The sequence below is a fragment of the Anastrepha obliqua genome, chromosome 6 (assembly GCF_027943255.1).
Source record: "Anastrepha obliqua isolate idAnaObli1 chromosome 6, idAnaObli1_1.0, whole genome shotgun sequence".
NCBI lineage: Eukaryota > Metazoa > Arthropoda > Insecta > Diptera > Tephritidae > Anastrepha > Anastrepha obliqua.
The window spans coordinates 44993562-45013398 of NC_072897.1; the positions used below are offsets into that span (position 1 = coordinate 44993562).

A 19837-nucleotide genomic window follows, 5' to 3' on the forward strand; every position below is an offset into this window, starting at 1 on the left:
TGAACATTCTTTGCGTAGGTAGATGTACGTCGATCAGACTCTGTCCGTTAGCGGATACTTCGTAGATAAGACTGAATTTTCCGACTGTGGGACCAAAAATTCCCTCCTTGCTCACCCTGGCGTTGAAGACGCCAAGCACGATTTTTATGTCGTGGCGGGCGCAGCGCTCATAGATCGAATCTTTGGTCGCATCAGCGTTCCCTTCCGACGGAGCGTAAGCGCAAATGAGTGAGATGTTAAAAAACCGCGCCTGAGGCAGATTTTTACGAGGCGCTCGTGGCGACGAAGTCTCTCTCCCAGAACAAATCCGACACCGAATTTGCGCTTCTTTACATGTCAGCTGTAGTAGACGTCGCAAGGTCCTATGTTTTTCTTACCTGGAGGATGGTGCCATACGTTGAAGCCCACGCAATTGGGGAAAGTTACTGATCGCCATTCACTTGTCCTGGACACTCCAGGTTCAATATGGTTCATATGGAACAAGCAGCTCACAACTTCCGGGATTAGCCCAAGTATCCTCTGGGTAGCTTCCGAACACCCGTTTGGGAGTGGGTCAACGTGAGAAGGCAAATCATCCCAGTATAGCTGGTTGTGCAATGGGCTTGGGACCCGCCCCTGAAAAAATCCCCCCAATGAAAAGTTGTACAAGGCCTTGGATGGGAACTTCGTATACTGATGAAATTATCTAACAGATTATAATAAAAAAAATGATGCAAACAATTTTATCCTATTAAGCCCAGAAACTCTTAAAAAACGTGGAGAAATAAATTTTATTTGAATTGTGAGCTTTTTAGTTCGTGATATTTTAGAAACATACTTTTTGTTAACCATTTTTTATTATGTTGTTCCTTCCCACTTTTTATTTTATACTCAAAAATTGCAAAATTTTTTATATATTTTTATAATTATATAATTTGATTATTTTTGTGTTCTAGTATTTGATGGTTTCATTTAGGTTTTAATTTTTAATTTTTGCCTATTTTTTTTATTTTATACTGATTGTGTTTATTTGTATTGTATTGTTACGAATTTTGTTGCGTTAAAATTCAAAAAAATCTCTCACAATAATTCCTCTGAGTTCGATCACAAAACTTCAACGTTCGCAACAGTATTATTTATATGGATGATATAAACGTACTGGGGAACCGACCCCACAAGCCTAACTCTGGTAACGTGTCCTTTGCATACAAGGCGAATTTGTAAAGTATAGTGTAAGTGCTAAACTAATTTTGCAAAAAGATATACATATGTATGTGTACTTTCTATGTATTGTATTATATGTTCTAATTTTGATATCAATTCTTAGATTCGAAAATAATCCTTATGTTGTGCATCAATTACAGCCGATTTCAAGGGGCGCATGCGCGGTAAAACCATCTCATACTCAGCGCTGAAACTTGTATTTATCACATAGGTATATATTTAATTTTCCCTGAAGGCAATGACAAGTTATAGGTATTCAGCTTTATTTCGTTTTATTATCAGAAGCACCAATGGACATTAGAAACGCTCGCCTAAAAAATTTTAAAATTACCGTGTAATTTTGAATGTATACAAAAAAGCCATTAAATATGCGAAACGCAACTCCTGGAAGGAGTACTGCGATTCCATAGAATCCGTGAAGGATTCTGCCAGGCTAAGCAAGATCCTTTCGAGAGACCACTCCTGCAGAACTCTTGTAAAAAGGGAAGACGGGGAGTGGGCTGAACCTGCAGAAGAATCTTTGACTATCCTGGTGAATATTAACTTTCCCGAAAATTCGATTACCGGTTAGGGATACTCGATGTTTCCATGGAATCTATCCTGCCAGTTGACAGAATCACGGGGGCAATAAATAGTTTTTCATCTTTTAAATCTCCTGGTTCTGACGATATCTTTCTGTGATGCTTCAGATAACAAGTACCTCGGTGGTTCTTATCCTGGAAGGAATATACTTGGAGTGTATCACTCTTAATCACGTTCCCGCCAACTGGAAGAAAACTAGGGTTGTTTTCATACCCAAGGCAGGGTGGAGGGGTTACGACTTGGCCAAGTACTTTCCGCCATTCAATTCCAAACTCGTAGCTGTGTTTACCGATCATTGGACGATCGGCTCACACGCGGGAAAGCTAGGGTTGCTACTTAACCCCATTGCAGAAGCTGTGGGGACCTTTCATAGAAAGAAACTGTAGAACATTTTCTCTGTAAATGTCCGGGTTTGGCAGCTAGGCGACGAAAGTCACTGGGCGCTCCTTTCTTCGACAGCCTGGGCCAGTGCGCCAACCTAAATCCAATCAATCTCCTCCATTATATCAACAGCTCTGGCTGCCTGTAGATATCTGTCTGTTGGAGGTCTCATAATGGTATCAAAACGGCGCATTAGGAGTGCCAGACCTGCACTTCAACCATTTCACCTACCTACCTAAAGCAAGCAACGACATAGCTTCAAATATATTTTCATTATCATCCCCTTATTGTTGTCCATACTTATAGCGATTAGCAGAAGAAAATGAGGAGAAACGTTTAGCTAATTTACTACCTGAAGAAAAGTTAGCTGAAAAACTACGCTGCAAGTTGTCACAATACAAAAAGTAAGGACATTTCCCACGTTTAGTACGTAGCATATGTGTGACGTACAATTCTTGTAAATATGAAAAAAAATTTAGATAAACAATACATCTACGTTTGCGGTATTTTAATTATTAATACTTATTTCAGTATATACCGTGGACATTAAGAAGGTGAAAATGAATGTGGGGAATGAAGATTGGACACGGAAATGTTTAAAATGGAGAAACAAAATGCAAAAAAACTTCCAAACAAGGGCAAAATAAAAGTCTCACTGCGTACAGAAACTAATGTATGTAATAAAGAGCTCAAGTGTATACAAATACACTGATTTTGAATTTGCATTACCTATGTAATTCTCTATTTTCATAGGATACTGATGGCTATCCGAAATACGGTAAAGACTATGCAGATGGCTATGATAATTTTATGTAAATACTGTTGAGATGCGCATACCATATTGTATAAATAAATTTTTGTTTCAAGTTTTTTCGTTAAAAATATAAATAGAATGCATATAGTAAATCATTTAGTCATTTCAATAATTATACTTTATTAAATACGTATAAAAGAAAAAAATGCATATTTTTACATTTATTGAGATCTCTGTTGAAACAGTTTAAAATTCTTGTTTAAACATCATGGGAATGCTAGTGTGGCGATAGCTAGTAGTTGTTTATAAGTTTTAGTTGTATGAACGTCGCATGCAAAACGGCGCTAAACATACATATATAAAAGAAGCCCTCGTTGCTCAATTCATGAATATTTATAAAAAGTTGATTTCCGAATCGAAGATGACGGAGGATTTTTATTTTTTATAGATGTAAGAAAAACTTAATTTTTAAGAACACAAGATTTTAAATTTTATTTAATCCATTTGGAGTTTATCATTGCTGTGCGCTGTGCCGTATCGACATATGTAGGTCTATATGATGTCCTTTAAATCTGTGAGCACCTATGATACAAAATGCAAATGATTTTTCATACCTATTATTATAATTATTGTTATGCACCCCGTCTTATACTCGATATCTGTAGTGCGATTCACTGACTCAATTTTATCGATTGTGCATTCGGTAACCCATTTCATAAGAATAATTGATAAAAAAAATCAGGTCTTTGATTAACTTGTCGATTATCGCAAACTAAACGACAACAATTTCGGAGTGTTTAAATTAAACGAGAAAACAATAATTAGTAGCTTGAATTAAAACTATGAAATTATATTAACAAAACTTATTAAAACATCGCGTGTATGTATTTGGAGTATTTGGCCTGTGATTTATCACGTGGAGAGGAGATAGTGAACCCTTAAACAGTGCATCGAACTTTGTTCTGGGATGTGGACAACACTTTCCATTTGGCTCGATTTTTTAAAACTAGATGTTATCAACGTCCCGCAGGTGAGCAATAGGAGTTATCCATGAGCCGAAGCCTAAATAAAGCAACATATGCAATCAACCGCTCCATGTTTTGCGCAAGGGTGAGGTTTTCTACGACCCAAGTGGATCGGCAAGCGGCAAAATAATTTTTTCATTAAGTTGCTCTGCTGCGAAGTCGGTTTTTTGATGGATATACATATGTACAAAAAGTATTAAGTAAATTTTAATTATAAATAAAGAATTATTTTATTTGACTTACTTTGTGCAAATATAAATGCGCTCAAACACACAACTATTCGCTCATTTTGATATCTAATTTGTCAAAGATGCCACTCAATTTCAGTTTGAATAAATAGAAGAAGACAGCTGTTCAGTGTGAGTTAACATAAGTACGTGAATAGCCAAATCGTTAGTGCAAACGGCAAGTACTGTAGACAAAGATAACAATTTTCGAATCGTTGAAAATTAGTGAATCGCACTGCTGAATTAGCATTCAATTTCCAGCTACCATAATTGCGCTAATCATTTCGTGGGGTAATTCGGCAGCTTCAAGTAAGCGATTATGTTTGACGAACAAATACAACATCTCGGGGTAATTCGCCAACTGTTCGTATGCATGTTTTTATTAAATGATATAAAACGTCTTTATAGCAAATTTTATACCTTGTAGTCATTAGGCATGTTCATGAAGCTCTTTCAGTGGATTTCCCCTTCGTCTACGCATGCTGATTTGCTGATAGTAGGCTAGGTTCAGTCCTTTCCTTAATGTACGAATCTAGCAGTCTTTCGAACGTTTTCAATACGAACGATGTTGTGCTTATTAGCTTAAATTCTTTTTGATATAAGCGACTGTTTTTGCCGGGTCAAGGCATACAAACAACCCTTACTAATCTCCAGCTTCTAGAGACGTAATTTAGTCTCAAACACTAAACGAATAATTTTTCCAGCCTCGGTATCAGTACAGAGACTTCTTTCTGCAGCAGCGCTGGGAAGATTCCGTACGAACCCGGGGATTCAAAGGGTTCAAAAGACTTCAGTGCCCAGTCCAATCTAGTTGTTGAGATCAGGTCTTCGAAGTTCTCTTAACTGTTTGTACTGTGCGTAACTGTATAATCATTAGGAATGGCGCTGCGGCTCGGAGAATGGGTATTTATTTGTACTTCTAGTGCTTCATTGGAATCTAGTGCCCATTTTCCTGTATCTTTGCTGATTAATGTTGGAATCGTAGGAGATTTGGTAAGAATCTTCCTGAGTTCTGATGCTTTAGAAGCGTTGTTTGTGTCACCACAGAAACTTTGCATTAGCTTCTCTTGTTATCTGGTCATTTCTTTGAATGCCCAGATCACGATCTTTGTTGGCATCTGGTTTCCCTGCATGGAAAAGTTTCAAGTCTGCCGTCGGAATGTCAGTGATTTTGGCGTTAGAAAGGCAGTGATTCAACTTCTGGATTATCAGTGCTAGATACCGGGACAGTAGCTCTCGGTTCGCATAAGAATGTTTCCCTATCCACTATCTCCAGTTTTGCGCCGTTCCATAAACCCTCTAGTGTCGCAGTGAGCCATTTTAGCGTCGCATCATGATTGCACTTCAAGATTTTTAAGCCCTTGAACCATCCCGCTCCTTCGAATGAGGGTGAGAATTTATCCGGCTCGTTTACGATCCGTGCAACAATGGCTTGCAGCAGTTTTTCATCTACCTTCATCCACTGATCTGTCATCATGTGTCCAATCGGATGGCTTCACTTAATCAGTAGGATTTTCTGGAGCTGCATGTGTACGAGGATGCTTCGCCACAAGTTTTTTCTTCTTCACCGGTTCCCGCCAGGCACCTCTCGACCATGACTGCAGCAAGGTTCCGCATATCTTCGCCCACACAATAATTTTTTATTCGTTACATAGTTGTTTTATATCACGATATTGTAAGCGCGTAAAGTGTCTATATGTATAAGTACATTTACCAAATTTTTTATTTATTTATTTACAATAGCGCTAGCTACTAGGGCTTTCAGCTCATGTTACTACAAATTTAAATAAACATAAGTGTTACTACAAACTATAATATCTTACATCTACATACATAGTTTACTTTTGTATGCTGCTAAATGTATAATATTTATATGCCAAAGATATTACACAGTTTTAAGAATTTGTTCATAGCACTGATGTTAGCAATGTTCGGTGTCTTCAGTAGGTTGGTCGACTTCATGTTACGAAATGTGATTTCCCTGTTTAGGTGTAAAGCAGGGCATTTGGCGGACATGTTGGCTGAATTGCAATGCGCACAGCTTGGTTTGTTGGAATTTTTCAGGAAGTGAGAGAGTGCTCTTTAAGTGTGGCCTATTCTAAAGCGTACGAACTTTTTGAGGTCTTGACTAAAGCAGACTGGTAGGTAATTTGGTTTCATACCGGTAGGATTTGATCTTTATAGTGATGGGGGTAGTTTGTCCACTCTCTAACAATTGACGCGTTAAAAACTATTTTCACTAAATGGCGTGTGACATTTTTAGGGAAGTGGAAATAAAGGGTGGTTAAATTTAAAGAGTCGATGTTGAATATGAACCACACCAAAATGTCAAATTTTTTTCTGCATTTCATTTGACACTTTTCAAATTCAGACTAACTCAATTTGAACCAAGGAAAGATACACAATCGAGCAAAGCGTTAAAATTATTCAGGCTTATTATGAAAACGGGCGTTCAAATCAAAATGCATATCGAAGAAAATCATTTTCAGTGATGAGGCACATTTTCACCTCAGTGGATTCGTCAATAGGCAGAATTGCCGCATTTGGGCGAATGATAATCCAAGAGTGATTACCGAAATACCTGGGAGACTGTTTGGTGCGGTTTATGGGCGGGCGGCATCATTGGGCCGTATTTTTTCCTAAATGAGGTCGGTCAGGCAGTTACTGTGAATAGTGTTCGCTGTCGTGAGATGATAATGAACTTTTTATGACCCGAATTGGAAGATATGGATGTGGACAATATGTGGTTTCAACAAGACGGTGCCACTTGTCACACAGCTAACGAAACAATGGCTCTTTTGCGCGAAAAATTTGATGGCCGAATAATCTCCCATCGCGGAGATGTCAATTGGCCGCCAAGATCATGTGATTTGACACCGTTAGACTTTTGGTTTTTGGTGTTATTTGAAAGAAAAGGTGTACATCGATAAGCCAGCAACAATACAAGAGCTAAAGAAGAGATAATTCGGCACACTAACGGCATAGAACCTCAATTATGCCTCAGCGTCATCGAAAATTTGGACCATCGGATGGAGGTGTGCCGCCGAGGCCGCGGCGGTCATTGTATTTTATTCAAAATCAACACCGGTCCTTGAAACTTAACCACCCTTTATAATATTTTTGGCTAAATTCCTACTTCTTTAGCGTATGCATCTGCAAATTCGTTAATTTTTATTCTAGCGTGACCAGCTATCTACATGATTTTGATTATGTTTCTATGTTGGTGCAAATTTTCCTTTATACGATTGATCAAATCCGTATTATTGTTTATGTTCAATAACGAATCAATTGTCGACTTCCTATATATGTATATATTAGGTGCGCAACGAAGTTCTCGGTGGTTGTTAAAAGATGCCGCCAGCAGTGTGTGCTAGTCGATTCTAACATAACCTACACGTCATAAACCAAGCTTAGACATATGGTAAACAAACTGTTTCGACTACTTTTGGTTTTGTGAAAATGTCTGATTTTTGTCGAACAATCGTCATTTGCGGGAAGTGTTGATTTTCCTCTTTCATTCGAAAAAAACTGCGCCTGAAGCGCATCGAGAGCTACAAAAAGTTTATGGAGATGCTGTTTTAGGTGAAGCAATGTGCTGAGATTGGTTCCGTCGCTTCAAAGACGGTGATTTTAATGTTGACGACCGTCCGCGTGAAGGAAGGCCAAAAACCTTCGAAGACGATGAATTGGAGGCATTACTCAATGAGGATCCGTGTCAAATGCAAGAAGAGCTTTCTTCAGTATTAGGAGTTACCCGCCAATCCATTTCCATGCGATTGCATGCTTTAGGGCGTGATTTAGAAACATGTGACTTGGGCTCCTTATGAGTTAAAACCAATGAATGTTGAACGTCGTTTTTTCGCCTATGAACAACTGCTCCAGCGGCAAAAAAGGAAGGGTTTTCTTCATCGCATCGGTACGGGTGATGAAAAATGGATTCTTTACAGCACTCCAAACAAAAGAAAGTCATGGGACTGCCCGGTCATGTTTCTACGTCTTCCCCTCGGCCGAGTACTCACGCTGCGAAGGTTATGCTATGTATTTGGTGGGACCAAGTTGGTGTTATTTATTATGAACAGTTAAAACCAAGCGAAATCGTCACTGGGTATCGGTACGACTTCAATTGATGCGATTGAGCCGAGCACTGCGAGGAAAGCGGCTGCAGTACGCGGAGAGGCATGAAAAAGTGATTCTACAGCAGATAATGCTCGGCCTCACGTTGCCAAACCCGTTAGAACCTACCTGGAAACCCTACCCCACCCGCCATATTCTCCAGATATTGCGCCGTCCGATTATCACCTGATTCGATCGATGGCACATGGTCTGGCTGACCAGCAGTTCCATTCATATGAACGCATTAAAAAATGGTTTGATGCGTGGATAACCTTAAAAGATGAACAGTTTTACCGCGACGGTATGCGAGATCTACCAGAAAGATAGTAATACGTTGAATGATTCACTTGTAAACATTTCTCAAGCATAAAGTTGTGTTTTCATCAACGGCGAGAACTTAGTTGCGCACGTAACTGGTGATTTTGTAAGAGCCATAGAAAAGTTTTTCAAAAAAACACACGTTTGAAGCAGGCTTGTCTGAATAGACGAATGAGCTTTAACATATCCCCACAAACAATAATCTAAAGGCGTTATATCGCATGATTTGGGTGGCCAATTGACAGGCCCCGAACGTGAAATAAAATGTTCACCGAACTCGCAATTCTTCTGGCTGATCTTCACTCCAAAATCGACAATTCAGCTTATTTACGTACCCTTTGATCCAAAAATGAGCTTCGTCATTGAACACAATTTTTCGATAAAAAAGTGGATCTTAAACTTTCTTAACAGAACACGGATTTTTATAATAAAATTCAATGATTTGCAAGCGTTGTTCGTTTGTAAGACGAATCCTGGTAAAATTATAGACCAAACTGAAGACGTTTGGTAGTGAAACAAAACACGAAACGTGCGTTAGCTGTTTAAACCAACTGTTGAAAAAGATAATAGCTAAAAAACCACCCGTTATATATATATACGTCAAATTCCTTTCTTAACGATGTTCGTGGCTCAAATTCATTGAATATGCATATATAATTGGCGCGTACACCCTTTTCAGGTTTTTGGCCGAGCTCCTCCTATTTGTGACGTGCGTCTTGATGTTGTTCCACAAATGGAGGGACCTACAGTTTCAAGCCGACTCCGAACGGCAGATATTTCTATGAGGAGCTTTTTCATGGCAGAAATACACTCGGAGGCTTGCCATTGCCTGCTGAAGGGCGACTGCTATTAGAAAAATGTTTTTCTTAATTTTGGTGTTTCACCGAGATTCGAACCCACGTTCTCTATGAATTCCGAATGGTACTCACGCACCAACCCATTCGGTTACGGCGGCCGACTTACTTCTTTCCAATTTGTGAGGCAAAAAGCACTGCTTTGCAAACATTGTGTGGGTGTCTGATTTTGATCCATGGGTGTAGATGATTCCTTTTGCTTATAAGTCTCAATAGAGACTATCTACGATGGAGCATCTCATGATTGCTGATGGCGTGTTTGTTGCATGTTGTGGTACTTTCATTGTATCAAACAGGAGTTTAATATTACATTGAAGGATTTTATTAGTAAGCATCATTGTGTTGTGTGTTGTTCTGTTATGGATGTCTGGTAGGCCTGCTTCGCTTAACACTCTTTTAGTTGGAGATGTATAAAATGCGCGAATACATACATCTTCTTGCAGCTGTGTGGTGAGGTGCTTGAATTAACGCGATGTGTGGTTTAGCGCAGTGTTTATACAGGGTGGCGCACGAATCGTGCTACAAAAACAAAACGTAATAACTTTTTTCTGTGTGAGTAATCGGCTTTTTATTTTTATTTTGCAGATTAGTATTTAGATTTACAAAAAATGGAGGCTTGGGATACCGAAAAGAGGATTTGGATAGTGCAGCGGTACCATGCTTTGCAGTCCATCATTTCCGTCCAAAGGGAATTTAGGCGGGAGTTTGGCGGCACTCCCCCGAGCAGATGGACCATTATGAGGCTGGTGAACATGTTTGCTGAATCTGGAAGCATCGCACGCAGACCGTACCATCGAGATCCCCATGTTCGGGTCGAAGCCACAATCGCGGCTGTAGCATCGTCAATTCAGGCAAATCCAAGAGTTTCGACTCGTAACTTGTCGGCGCAAATTGGAGTTAGCAGACGGTCATTGCAGCGGATAGTTCATGAAGACTTAAACTTGTTTCCGTACAAAGTTCAAATCACAAGCAAATTAAACCCTCTGGATTTGCCTATTCGCCTGGAATTTTGCCAAAAAATTATTGAAATGGCCGAAGAAGACAACAACTTCATAAATTGCTTGTTTATGTCTGATGAGGCCCATTTTGATCTAAACGGCAATGTAAACAAGCAAAATTGCCGTATATGGAGTCAATTAAATCCGCAAATACTCCATGAGATGGAACTGCACCCAGAACGAGTCACAGTGTGGTGCGCAGTTTCATCAAGGTGCATTGTCGGGCCATACTTCTTCGAAGAAAACGGTGTAACAGCGACTGTAAATGGGGACCGTTACTTAAACATGTTGAAGGAGTTTTTTTATCCAGAACTGCGGCGAAGACGTATCCCTTTTAACAGCATTTGGTTCCAGCAAGATGGAGCAACTGCACATATAGCCAGACCGGTTATGGAGGAGCTACAACGAAAATTTAGAAATAAATTGATATCCAGAAATTCCAATTTCCGCTGGCCCCCAAGGTCACCTGACCTCACTGCACCAGATTTTTTTTATAGGGTTATCTCAAACAAGAGGTGTATAAAGCAAAACCAAGTAATTTGACTGAATTGAAGCAGTCCATCACAACAATAATTGAGGCGATCCCGACTTCAACCCTTCAGTGCGCAATGAACAATTTTCTCATCAGGTGTCGCATATGCGTGAATGAGCATGGAGGTCATTTACGTTCTATTATTTTCAAAACTAATTAGTTACATAAAATAAAATTGAATTATCTATACAATAAAAAAACAAAAAGTTAAATACATTGATTAGAAAAAAAGTTATTACGTTTTGTTTTTGTAGCACGATTCGTGCGCCACCCTGTACATTGTAAAGCCAAAGTAAATTTTAGATAACATCAATGTTTTGACGAAAGATATCTTTTAAAACTAAGTCTAGTGAGTACGCTTATTCTAAGATGTTTGCAATGGTTTTTATATGTGAGTTTTTTTATTAAAAACTAGCGTACCCTCGCCCGCTTCGCTAGACGATAAATTCAATGATTTGCTGAAAGAGAATAAAATTAATACGAAACAAAGCAAATTCTTTGATACAATTTCATTCGAACTTTATTGTAACACTTTTTGGTAGACAACGTTTTTGGTTTTTTCATCTTTCGCGTGAATAATGACGATGGTTTGCCAACTCGTGAGCAAGCTACATACAATTGTCCATGAGAAAAAATTGGGTATTCTAAATTAATACCGCACATTTGTAGAGACTGTCCTTGCGCCTTATTATTTGTCATAGCGGAGGCAAGGCGAATAGGGAACTGCAAACGTTTGAAATCGAATGGTAAATCCGTCGGAATCAGTGGAATTCAGGGTATCAAAATGTCTTCTCCTTTGTACTTCCCTTTCAAAATTGTTGCTTCGATAACGTTACCCATTAGCTTCTTCACAGCGAGTCTCGTACCGTTGCAAAGTCGGGGCACATTACTATTGCGCAGCATAATAATCGGTGCTCCAATTTTTAATCGTAAATTATGAGGTGGTAAGCCTGGCAAATCGAGTGAGTTTAAGAATTCAGTTGGATAATTTACGACCTCATCTTGATCAGTAATAGTGTCCATTGACTTATACGCAACTATGTCACCAGGTATTTGATCTAAAATAGCTGAATTTATATCATTGACGTCCTTATTTTTCCCAGCTAAAATTGCTCTTTCGCTGAGTCAATCATGGTTTTTGGAATGTTGAACTATGTTTGGAAATACACTCTGTATCAATGCCTCTTTAGACTGTGCAAAAGTGCAGAAATTGTTAGGCATTGTTATCATTCCTGTTTTTTTTTGAAAAAAGGTTTATTTTTTTGGTTAAAAAGTGTTTTTTGAAGTTTTGAAAAACACTTCGCTCTAACAAATTTCTTCTCAGTTAATTGCTGAAAATTATTAAATATTTTGAAAAAACTATTTTTTTTTAATTTAACATTTTTGAGAAAATTTTGTTCTTGAAAAAATTTCATACTTTTGTAAAAGTTTAAATTGATTTCTTAAAAAAGATTTTTTTCCGCTTTGAAAAACACCCCCTCGAAAAAATGTATTCTCTATTAATAGTGGAATATGAAATGCTTTGAAAACACCTTTTTTTTAATCTTGTTTGGTTTTCAGAAAATTTTGTTTTGAAAAAATTTCATACCCTTGAAAAAGTTTTATTTTATTTTATTTGTTTAAAATTTTTGAAATTTTTTTTTTTTGTAATTTTAGAAAAACACCTCTTCGAAGAAATTTCTTTTATCTTTTTGAGGAAAATTTGGTTTTGAGAAAATTTCATGCTTTCGAAATTTTTTTATTTTACTTTATTTCTTCAAAATTTTTGAAAACAATTTTTTTTATAATTTTCGAAAAACACCCCTTTGGAAAAATGTTTTCTATGTGTCATAGTGGTATTCCATTAACTTTTAGGATTATAGTCAAATACTTACAAATATCTACGCTTTCACAAATAGCAACAATAAACAAATTTCCTTAAAACCAAAAAATTTACTTTTTTTCTAAAAAAATTCTAAACAAACAACGTAATAAATTTAGAATTTTGTGTTCACGAAAAAACAGTATTGTTTTTGTTGTATTATATTAACTGAAAACCAAAATGTTGCAAAAAATCAAAACAAAACGAAATTATTTTTTTGTGTTCATTTGGTCCATATGTTCCATAAAAAGTTGATATGGTAAATAATATGCAGGGTCTGATATACGCAAATTTCCATTGACCATTATAGTGACAAAATTATCGATCACCAATTCCAACAGGATTTCAAAATCAGAGTTGGAATGAGTTGTTGTGTGGTGTACTTCTGAAAAAATGAGAAATAAACTAAATAAATCTAAAAATTCGAATTCTGACTTTATCTTGTGTATGTTCTTATTACCTTTGAATTTTTCCAATGAAGTACCATTCATTTTAAATTTTCCAAGAATTTTTTTTATCATTTCGCGTTTCTTTCCTTTTTCATTCGATCCCAACATTTGTTCATAGCCGAAAACATCGTTTGCAAACGCATTCATTTCCATATAGAATTGGTCAAAGAAAGCATTGCTCAATTGAATTGAAACATTATTTTCATAAATACTTAGGACCTTAACTAATGCTCCTTGGTACATACCTAACGCAGATATTCATCGCGACCTTGACATCGATACTATTGATGAAACAATACAAAGCGCAAGCAGAAGACACATAAATAGACTATTAACGCATACAAATCCTATGATGAGAAGACTACCAAATAAAGAAAAATCTACCCAAAGTCGGCTTAACCGTCAAACACCAACAGATCTTGCAAAATCCTTGTAATCAATTGTCAACTAATCGTATATGTCATTGTTTGTTAACCACTTGTTTTTAAATAATATGTATATATTTCTTCTAAATGAGCTTGGGGGCATTGACCCTTCAATATCACTCTCATTCCATCTTTTTGTAAATCAAATTACTTATTGTCTAACGACAGGTGTAATATTTTATGGAAGAAATAAAAAAAAAAAAAAAAATTTTCATTCGAATCATTTGAAATTTCTGTATACAATACATTTCTGTATCACAATACAAATACAAAAAATTCAAAAAAAGTTGTACACATAAAATTACACATAAAATGAATGTCGATTCGAAACTTACTTTAATCTAACAATCGAGCAAGTTTTGTTTTGGACAATATTTTGATTTTTTCTCTTTTTTATATGAAGAAAATATTTAAAAGAAATTTTTTTTTGCTAAAAACCTTCCCCTAGTGGATCCCTATAATATGAAAAAAGAACGAATAAAATTGGCCTCGTATCGGCCCAAAAAAATGCGGACAAACGAACATCATTTAATTTTTATATATATAGATAATATACATATGTGGTATCAAACAGCTCGGAGAGGTCCTTCCCAATTATGATGGCGCTGCTGGTGTTGACCAACGTCCTCTTGCATAGCCGTATTAGTTTTGTGGAGATACCAAATTCAGACATCGCTTCATACAGGAAACTCCTTTTCATACTGTCGAATGCAGCTTTGAAACAGACTAAAAGGTGGTGTATGTCGATTGTCCTTTCATGGGTCTTTTCCAATATTTGGCGTATGGTGAATATTTGGTCGATGGTGGCCTTTCAAGGTCTAAAGCTTCAGCCTTTCACACAATACGCTCGCTAGAACCTTATAGCTGATATTTAGAATACTAATCCTTCTTATGGATTCGGCAGAGCACAGTTAAGTTCCAATCGGCAAGCATGCTTTCATTCGACAATATTTTGCATAGAAGCTGATGCATGTACCTTACCCGCTCCTTGCCGCCATGTTTGAATAGCTCAGTTGGGAGTCCGTCGGCGCCCGTGGCTTTGTTGTTCTTTAGCCACGTTATCGCTATTCTCACCTCGTCATGGTCGGGTAGCGGAACGACAACTCCGTCGTCAACGATCGGGGTATCGGGATCTTCACACTCTCTGTGACATTCGCAGCTATCACTTTTTATCAGGTTCGAGAGGTTCGCTCTATAAATTAAGATTCGTCTGGATGTCAGCCACCAGTTCGCCGTCTTTGTTCTTACAGGAAAACGCCCCGGTCTTAAGACCTTCTGTAAGCCGCCGAACTTTCTGATAAAAATTTCGGGCGTTGTTCTTGTTGGCCAGCATCTCAAGCTCCTCACACTCACGAATTTCGGCCTCTCGTTTCTTCTTTCGGATAATACGTCTCTCTTCTTTTCTTATCTTTCGGTAGCGATCCCACATGGTTCGCGTTGCGCCCGATCGCAGCGTGGATCTATAGGCGGCATCCTTTTTTTCTGCGGCAGCATGACATTCCTCGTCGTACCAATTGTTTTTTTTCCGGGCTCGCCGGAGTCCGATTTCTTGCTCCATTGCTTGTGCATGCCGGTTTGTTGGGCAGTGCTCTCTGAGAGCAGCAGTGAGAGTCGAGTGGCGAATCTCCTGGCTGTCTGTTGTGATTGCAGCTTTTCGATGTCGAACATTCTTTGCGTAGGTAGATGTACGTTTTTTGCTGGTAATGATCCGAGTCGATGTTGGGTCCTCGGATCGTACGTACATCTAATAAGCTAGAAGCATGTCTTCCATCTATCACAACATTATCGATCTGGTTTCGCGTTTTGCGATCAGGAGACAGTCCGGTAGCTTGGTGTATCTTTTTATGCTGGAATCTGGTGCTGCAGACCACCATGTTTCGGGCCCCGGCGAAATCGATCAGAGTCTGCCCGTTACCGGATGTTTCGTTGTGCAGGCTGAATTTTCCGACTGTGGGACCAAAAATTCCCTCCTTGCCCACCCTGGCGTTGAAGTCGCCAAGCACGATTTTTATGTCGTGGCGGGGGCAGCGCTCATAGGAACGTTCCAGGCGCTCATAGACGGAATCTTTGGTCGCATCGTCCTTCTCTTCCTTCGGGGCGTGGGCGTAAAGGAGCGAGATGTTAAAAAATCGCGCTTTAATGCGGATTATTGCGAGGCACCCGTCCACCTGAGTGAACGACAGTACTTGGCGACAAAGTCTCTCTCTCACAACAAATCCGACGCCGAATTTGCGCTCCTTTACATGGCAGCTGTAGTAGACGTCGCAAGGACCTTTGTTTTTCTTGCCTTATCCCGTCCATCGCATTTCTTGAATCACAGTGATGTCAGCCTTTACTCTCACGAGGACATCAACCAGCCGGGCAGAGGCACCTTCCCTATTAAAGGACCGGACATTGCAGGTGCATGCCCTATTTTGTTTGCACGGTCGTCATCAGTAAATGTAGTTCTCATGCGAGGTTTTGTATATATTGTCATTGGGGGGGATTTTTAAGTGGCGGGTCCCAAACCCAGCGCGCAACCAGCTATCCTGGAATGCTTCGCCTTCTCACGTTAGCTCACTCCCTAACGGGTGTTCGAAAGCTATGCAGAGGATACGTGGGCTAATCCCAGACTTTATGAGCTGCTTGAACCATATGCAGAAGAATCGTCCTGGCCACCACCAAGTGAATGGCGATCAGTAACTTTCCACACTTGCGTGGACTTCTGCACATGGAACCTTCCTCCATCTATATATATACTCCTAGTTGGAGCATGGGGCGTCAAATGGTAATGTATGGTACGTATAAAATTATCTACTTTTATGTGAAATGAATATTTAACCCTTGTGTTGCCACCTAGGTACTCGGGTGCCCAACGTGAATTGACTTACTTTGTATCAAAATATGTATTAAACATATTTTGAAAAATTGTTTGACTTTATAATTTTTGCATTTGAAAAAAAAAGTAAACGTATAATTTACCCGGGTACCCGAAACCCTCTATACAGAAAACACGAGATTCATGTATTATGTCATGAAAATGTCTTTATTTATGCAAATAAAAAGTATATAAGTATTATTATTTATTAATTATAAATTATATTCTTATTAAATTGTTTATTGAATAAATATACTGTATATAATAATTATTATTACATTTTGTAATGTGATTGTTACGAAAAAGAAACACCGACATTGCACTATTTGCACAGTCAGTAATACGTGAAAAATCAATAAAAGTAATAAATAGAGAAATACATATAATATAAAGAATTAAATCTTAATGATTATTCTTTAGCGTAGTTCAAAATTACTGAGCGCAATGTTGATCTTTACTGAGTGCTCATCACAAACGGGCTACTCGCACTCGGAACAACACTTCCTTGTCTTCTTTCGTTTACGAATAGGCTGCTTCGTTGCAAATGTAGCATGACTCAACTACAACTTTTCGGTTGTCAGCAGGTACCACCATCGCTACTGGTTTTTCGAAGTAACTTTCGTCTGCAAGCCTCATTGCGTGGTTTCGTATAACGTCTGGTTAGAAGCTCGCTCTTGAATCACCGGCATAGCTAACTTTTCTGAAATCCGGCGCAAAAAGATTCTGCGTCGATTGCTTTTGTTAGAAAGTATGTTATTATTTTCATAATAAATGACGTAAACAGCAACACAAGCAATATCTAACATATTGTAGAAGAAAGCAAGCGACCATATGCAAGTTCGTCGTTGCGTAGAGTACCACGCCCCCTTTTTCGTTACACATAGTTTTTGTGGATGTGGTAAGGATTAATGTCATATAACCCCTTACCAAATTTCAGTGGTCTAACGTAAATACTTTCAGAAATACGGACTGTTAAAAACTCCATTTGTATGGGAGGTGCCACGCCCCCTATATATATCAAAATATTTTTTAGCCTATGACCATCCCGGTAAGAGATCCAGTTCGTGTTTCAAATTTGGTTACGATCGGTTTATGCGTTTAGGACGCAAGTCGATCTATAGATACATACATAATTTGAATTTTATATTTCTTCTAAATGAGCTTGGGGGCATTGGCCCTTCAATATCACTCTCATTCCATCTTTTTGTAAATCAAATTACTTATTGTCTAACGACAGGTGTAATATTTTTTGGAAGAAATAAAAAAAAAAAAAAAATTTCATTCGAATCATTTGAAATTTCTGTATACAATAACGAAAAATTCAAAAAAAGTTGTACACATAAAATGAATGTCGATTCGAAACTTACTTTAATCTAACAATCGAGCAAGTTTTGTTTTGGACAATATTTTGATTTTTTCTTTTTTTTATATGAAGAAAATATCTAAAAGAAATTTTTTTTTGCTAAAAACCTTCCCCTAGTGGATCCCTATAATATGAAAAAAGAACGAATAAAATTGGCCTCGTATCGGCCCAAAAAAATGCGTACAAACGAACATCATTTCATTTTTATATATATAGATGATACTTAGTATTCTTAATGAGTTAGTGTGTGGGATTTATGTGTTGTCAACGAAGAGGTTAGGTAAGGTACAGTTTCTTTTCTTGCAAATGTGGAAGGTGCGGTTTTATTTGCGGAAATTTGGGTCCCTAATGTCTTAGACCAATCGACAATATTGACAATAAAAACAGCTTTAACTTGGGTCAAGTCTTTCAAAGATGAGAAAATTAAAACATCGTCAGCGTAAATACATATGGATTTGAGGGTAGTAAGTAGCTGGCTGATAAACGCTATAAAAGTGTTATCGAGAGAAGGGTTTAGGTGGTGGAGTTGTGATTGTTCACACTTACAGAGAGTTTTCGGTTAGAAAGGAATGCTTTGATAAAACTATAATTTTTATTCCCAATGCTCCATTTCTTAATTCCTGTAGTACTACATGGGCTCCTATTCTATAGAAAGCTCTCTCAAAGTCGAGACTAAGAACGGATAAGTGGTTTTTGGCAGATTTTGTGTCTATACCGCAGTATTCAAAGTAGAGCAATGATTTGATAATACCTAAACCCCGTTTAAATGAGAATTGGTTGGGACTGATCAGTCTTTTTTGTTTGGCATACCAAATGATCCTCTTGGAAACAATTTTTTCAAGAATTTTAGACACACAGGGTATTAAGGGCATAGGTCTAAATTTTGGACAAAGGAATTGGATTTATTAGATTTTGGAATAGGGATGAGAATGCTTTTCCAGTTTTGAGGAAATACGGCTTGGTCTAGTATACTATTATATAGATTTGTAAGCCTGGATTTTAGGTTTTTTGGAGAGGATATGATATGATATATCATCTTAACCGGGTATTTTTCCAGTCATATTGGATTTACAATTTCCAAACAACTTAGAAGAAAAGTTTTCCGCAATGTCTTGTGGATTTTAGATAGGTCCTTCTGCAGAGTGAATAAAGTCGATTCTATACTGTTTATTTCCTCCTGAGAAGGCTTTTTTATCATATCCCATATTTGTTGCAGCAAGTGTGTTCCACTACCATTGTTAAGACATATAGGATCTGAAGATAGCAATGCGTCTTCAACATGTATTCCTCTGTTATTTGGCTCCAAGCGTTAAGATTACCTCCAAGGATAATGTGGGGGCGCATATTATATTCAATTTTAAATTAAGATTGACTTCAATACCAATAGCTGATATATTAGAATGTATGGCGATCCTTTTAAAAGGTAAGCTTTTCTTGATCAGAATAGCAACACCTTGCTTACTTAAAATTATGTTTGGGAGGTTATGAAATACGCTGACATAGGCTTTGAAGTGGAATGCAGTTGTGATACTCGCTAAATGGGTTTCACTTAGTAAGATTATTGAAGGCGAAATGGATTGCTCTAAGAGCTGAAGCCCATGGTTGTTGTTGAAGTGGTTGAGTGGTTCGCCTGAAATAATCGTAATTAGTGACCATCACCGTTTTACTACCACCGTCTTCGTATAATGATGTTGTTTTTTTGGGAGTGATTTGAGACTCGATGAAACGAAAAAGCGACACTACGAAGCGTTATATGTTGATACTAGCAAACCCGGCCCCCTTCGCTGGGCACACTAAAATAGAATAGATATGGTTTAGAACAGAAAATATATGGTTTTCATGTTATTTATTTCTTTATTCTTTATTCAAGCGCTTTGGCATAAACAATATTTTTT

At 37.9% G+C, this 19837-nt stretch overlaps 1 protein-coding gene across 1 annotated transcript in view; it reads left to right on the forward strand.

The window, feature by feature from the left end:
* The first annotated feature begins 3636 nt into the window (after positions 1–3636).
* The window catches only part of LOC129250824 (E3 SUMO-protein ligase ZBED1-like), a 76430-nt gene continuing 60229 nt past the window's right edge, over positions 3637–19837 (forward strand). Inside the window, exon 1 of the mRNA XM_054890407.1 lies at positions 3637–3950. Coding sequence (XP_054746382.1) covers positions 3888–3950 — 63 coding nt within the window. The 5' untranslated portion in view covers positions 3637–3887. The remainder of the gene's footprint in view (positions 3951–19837) is intronic.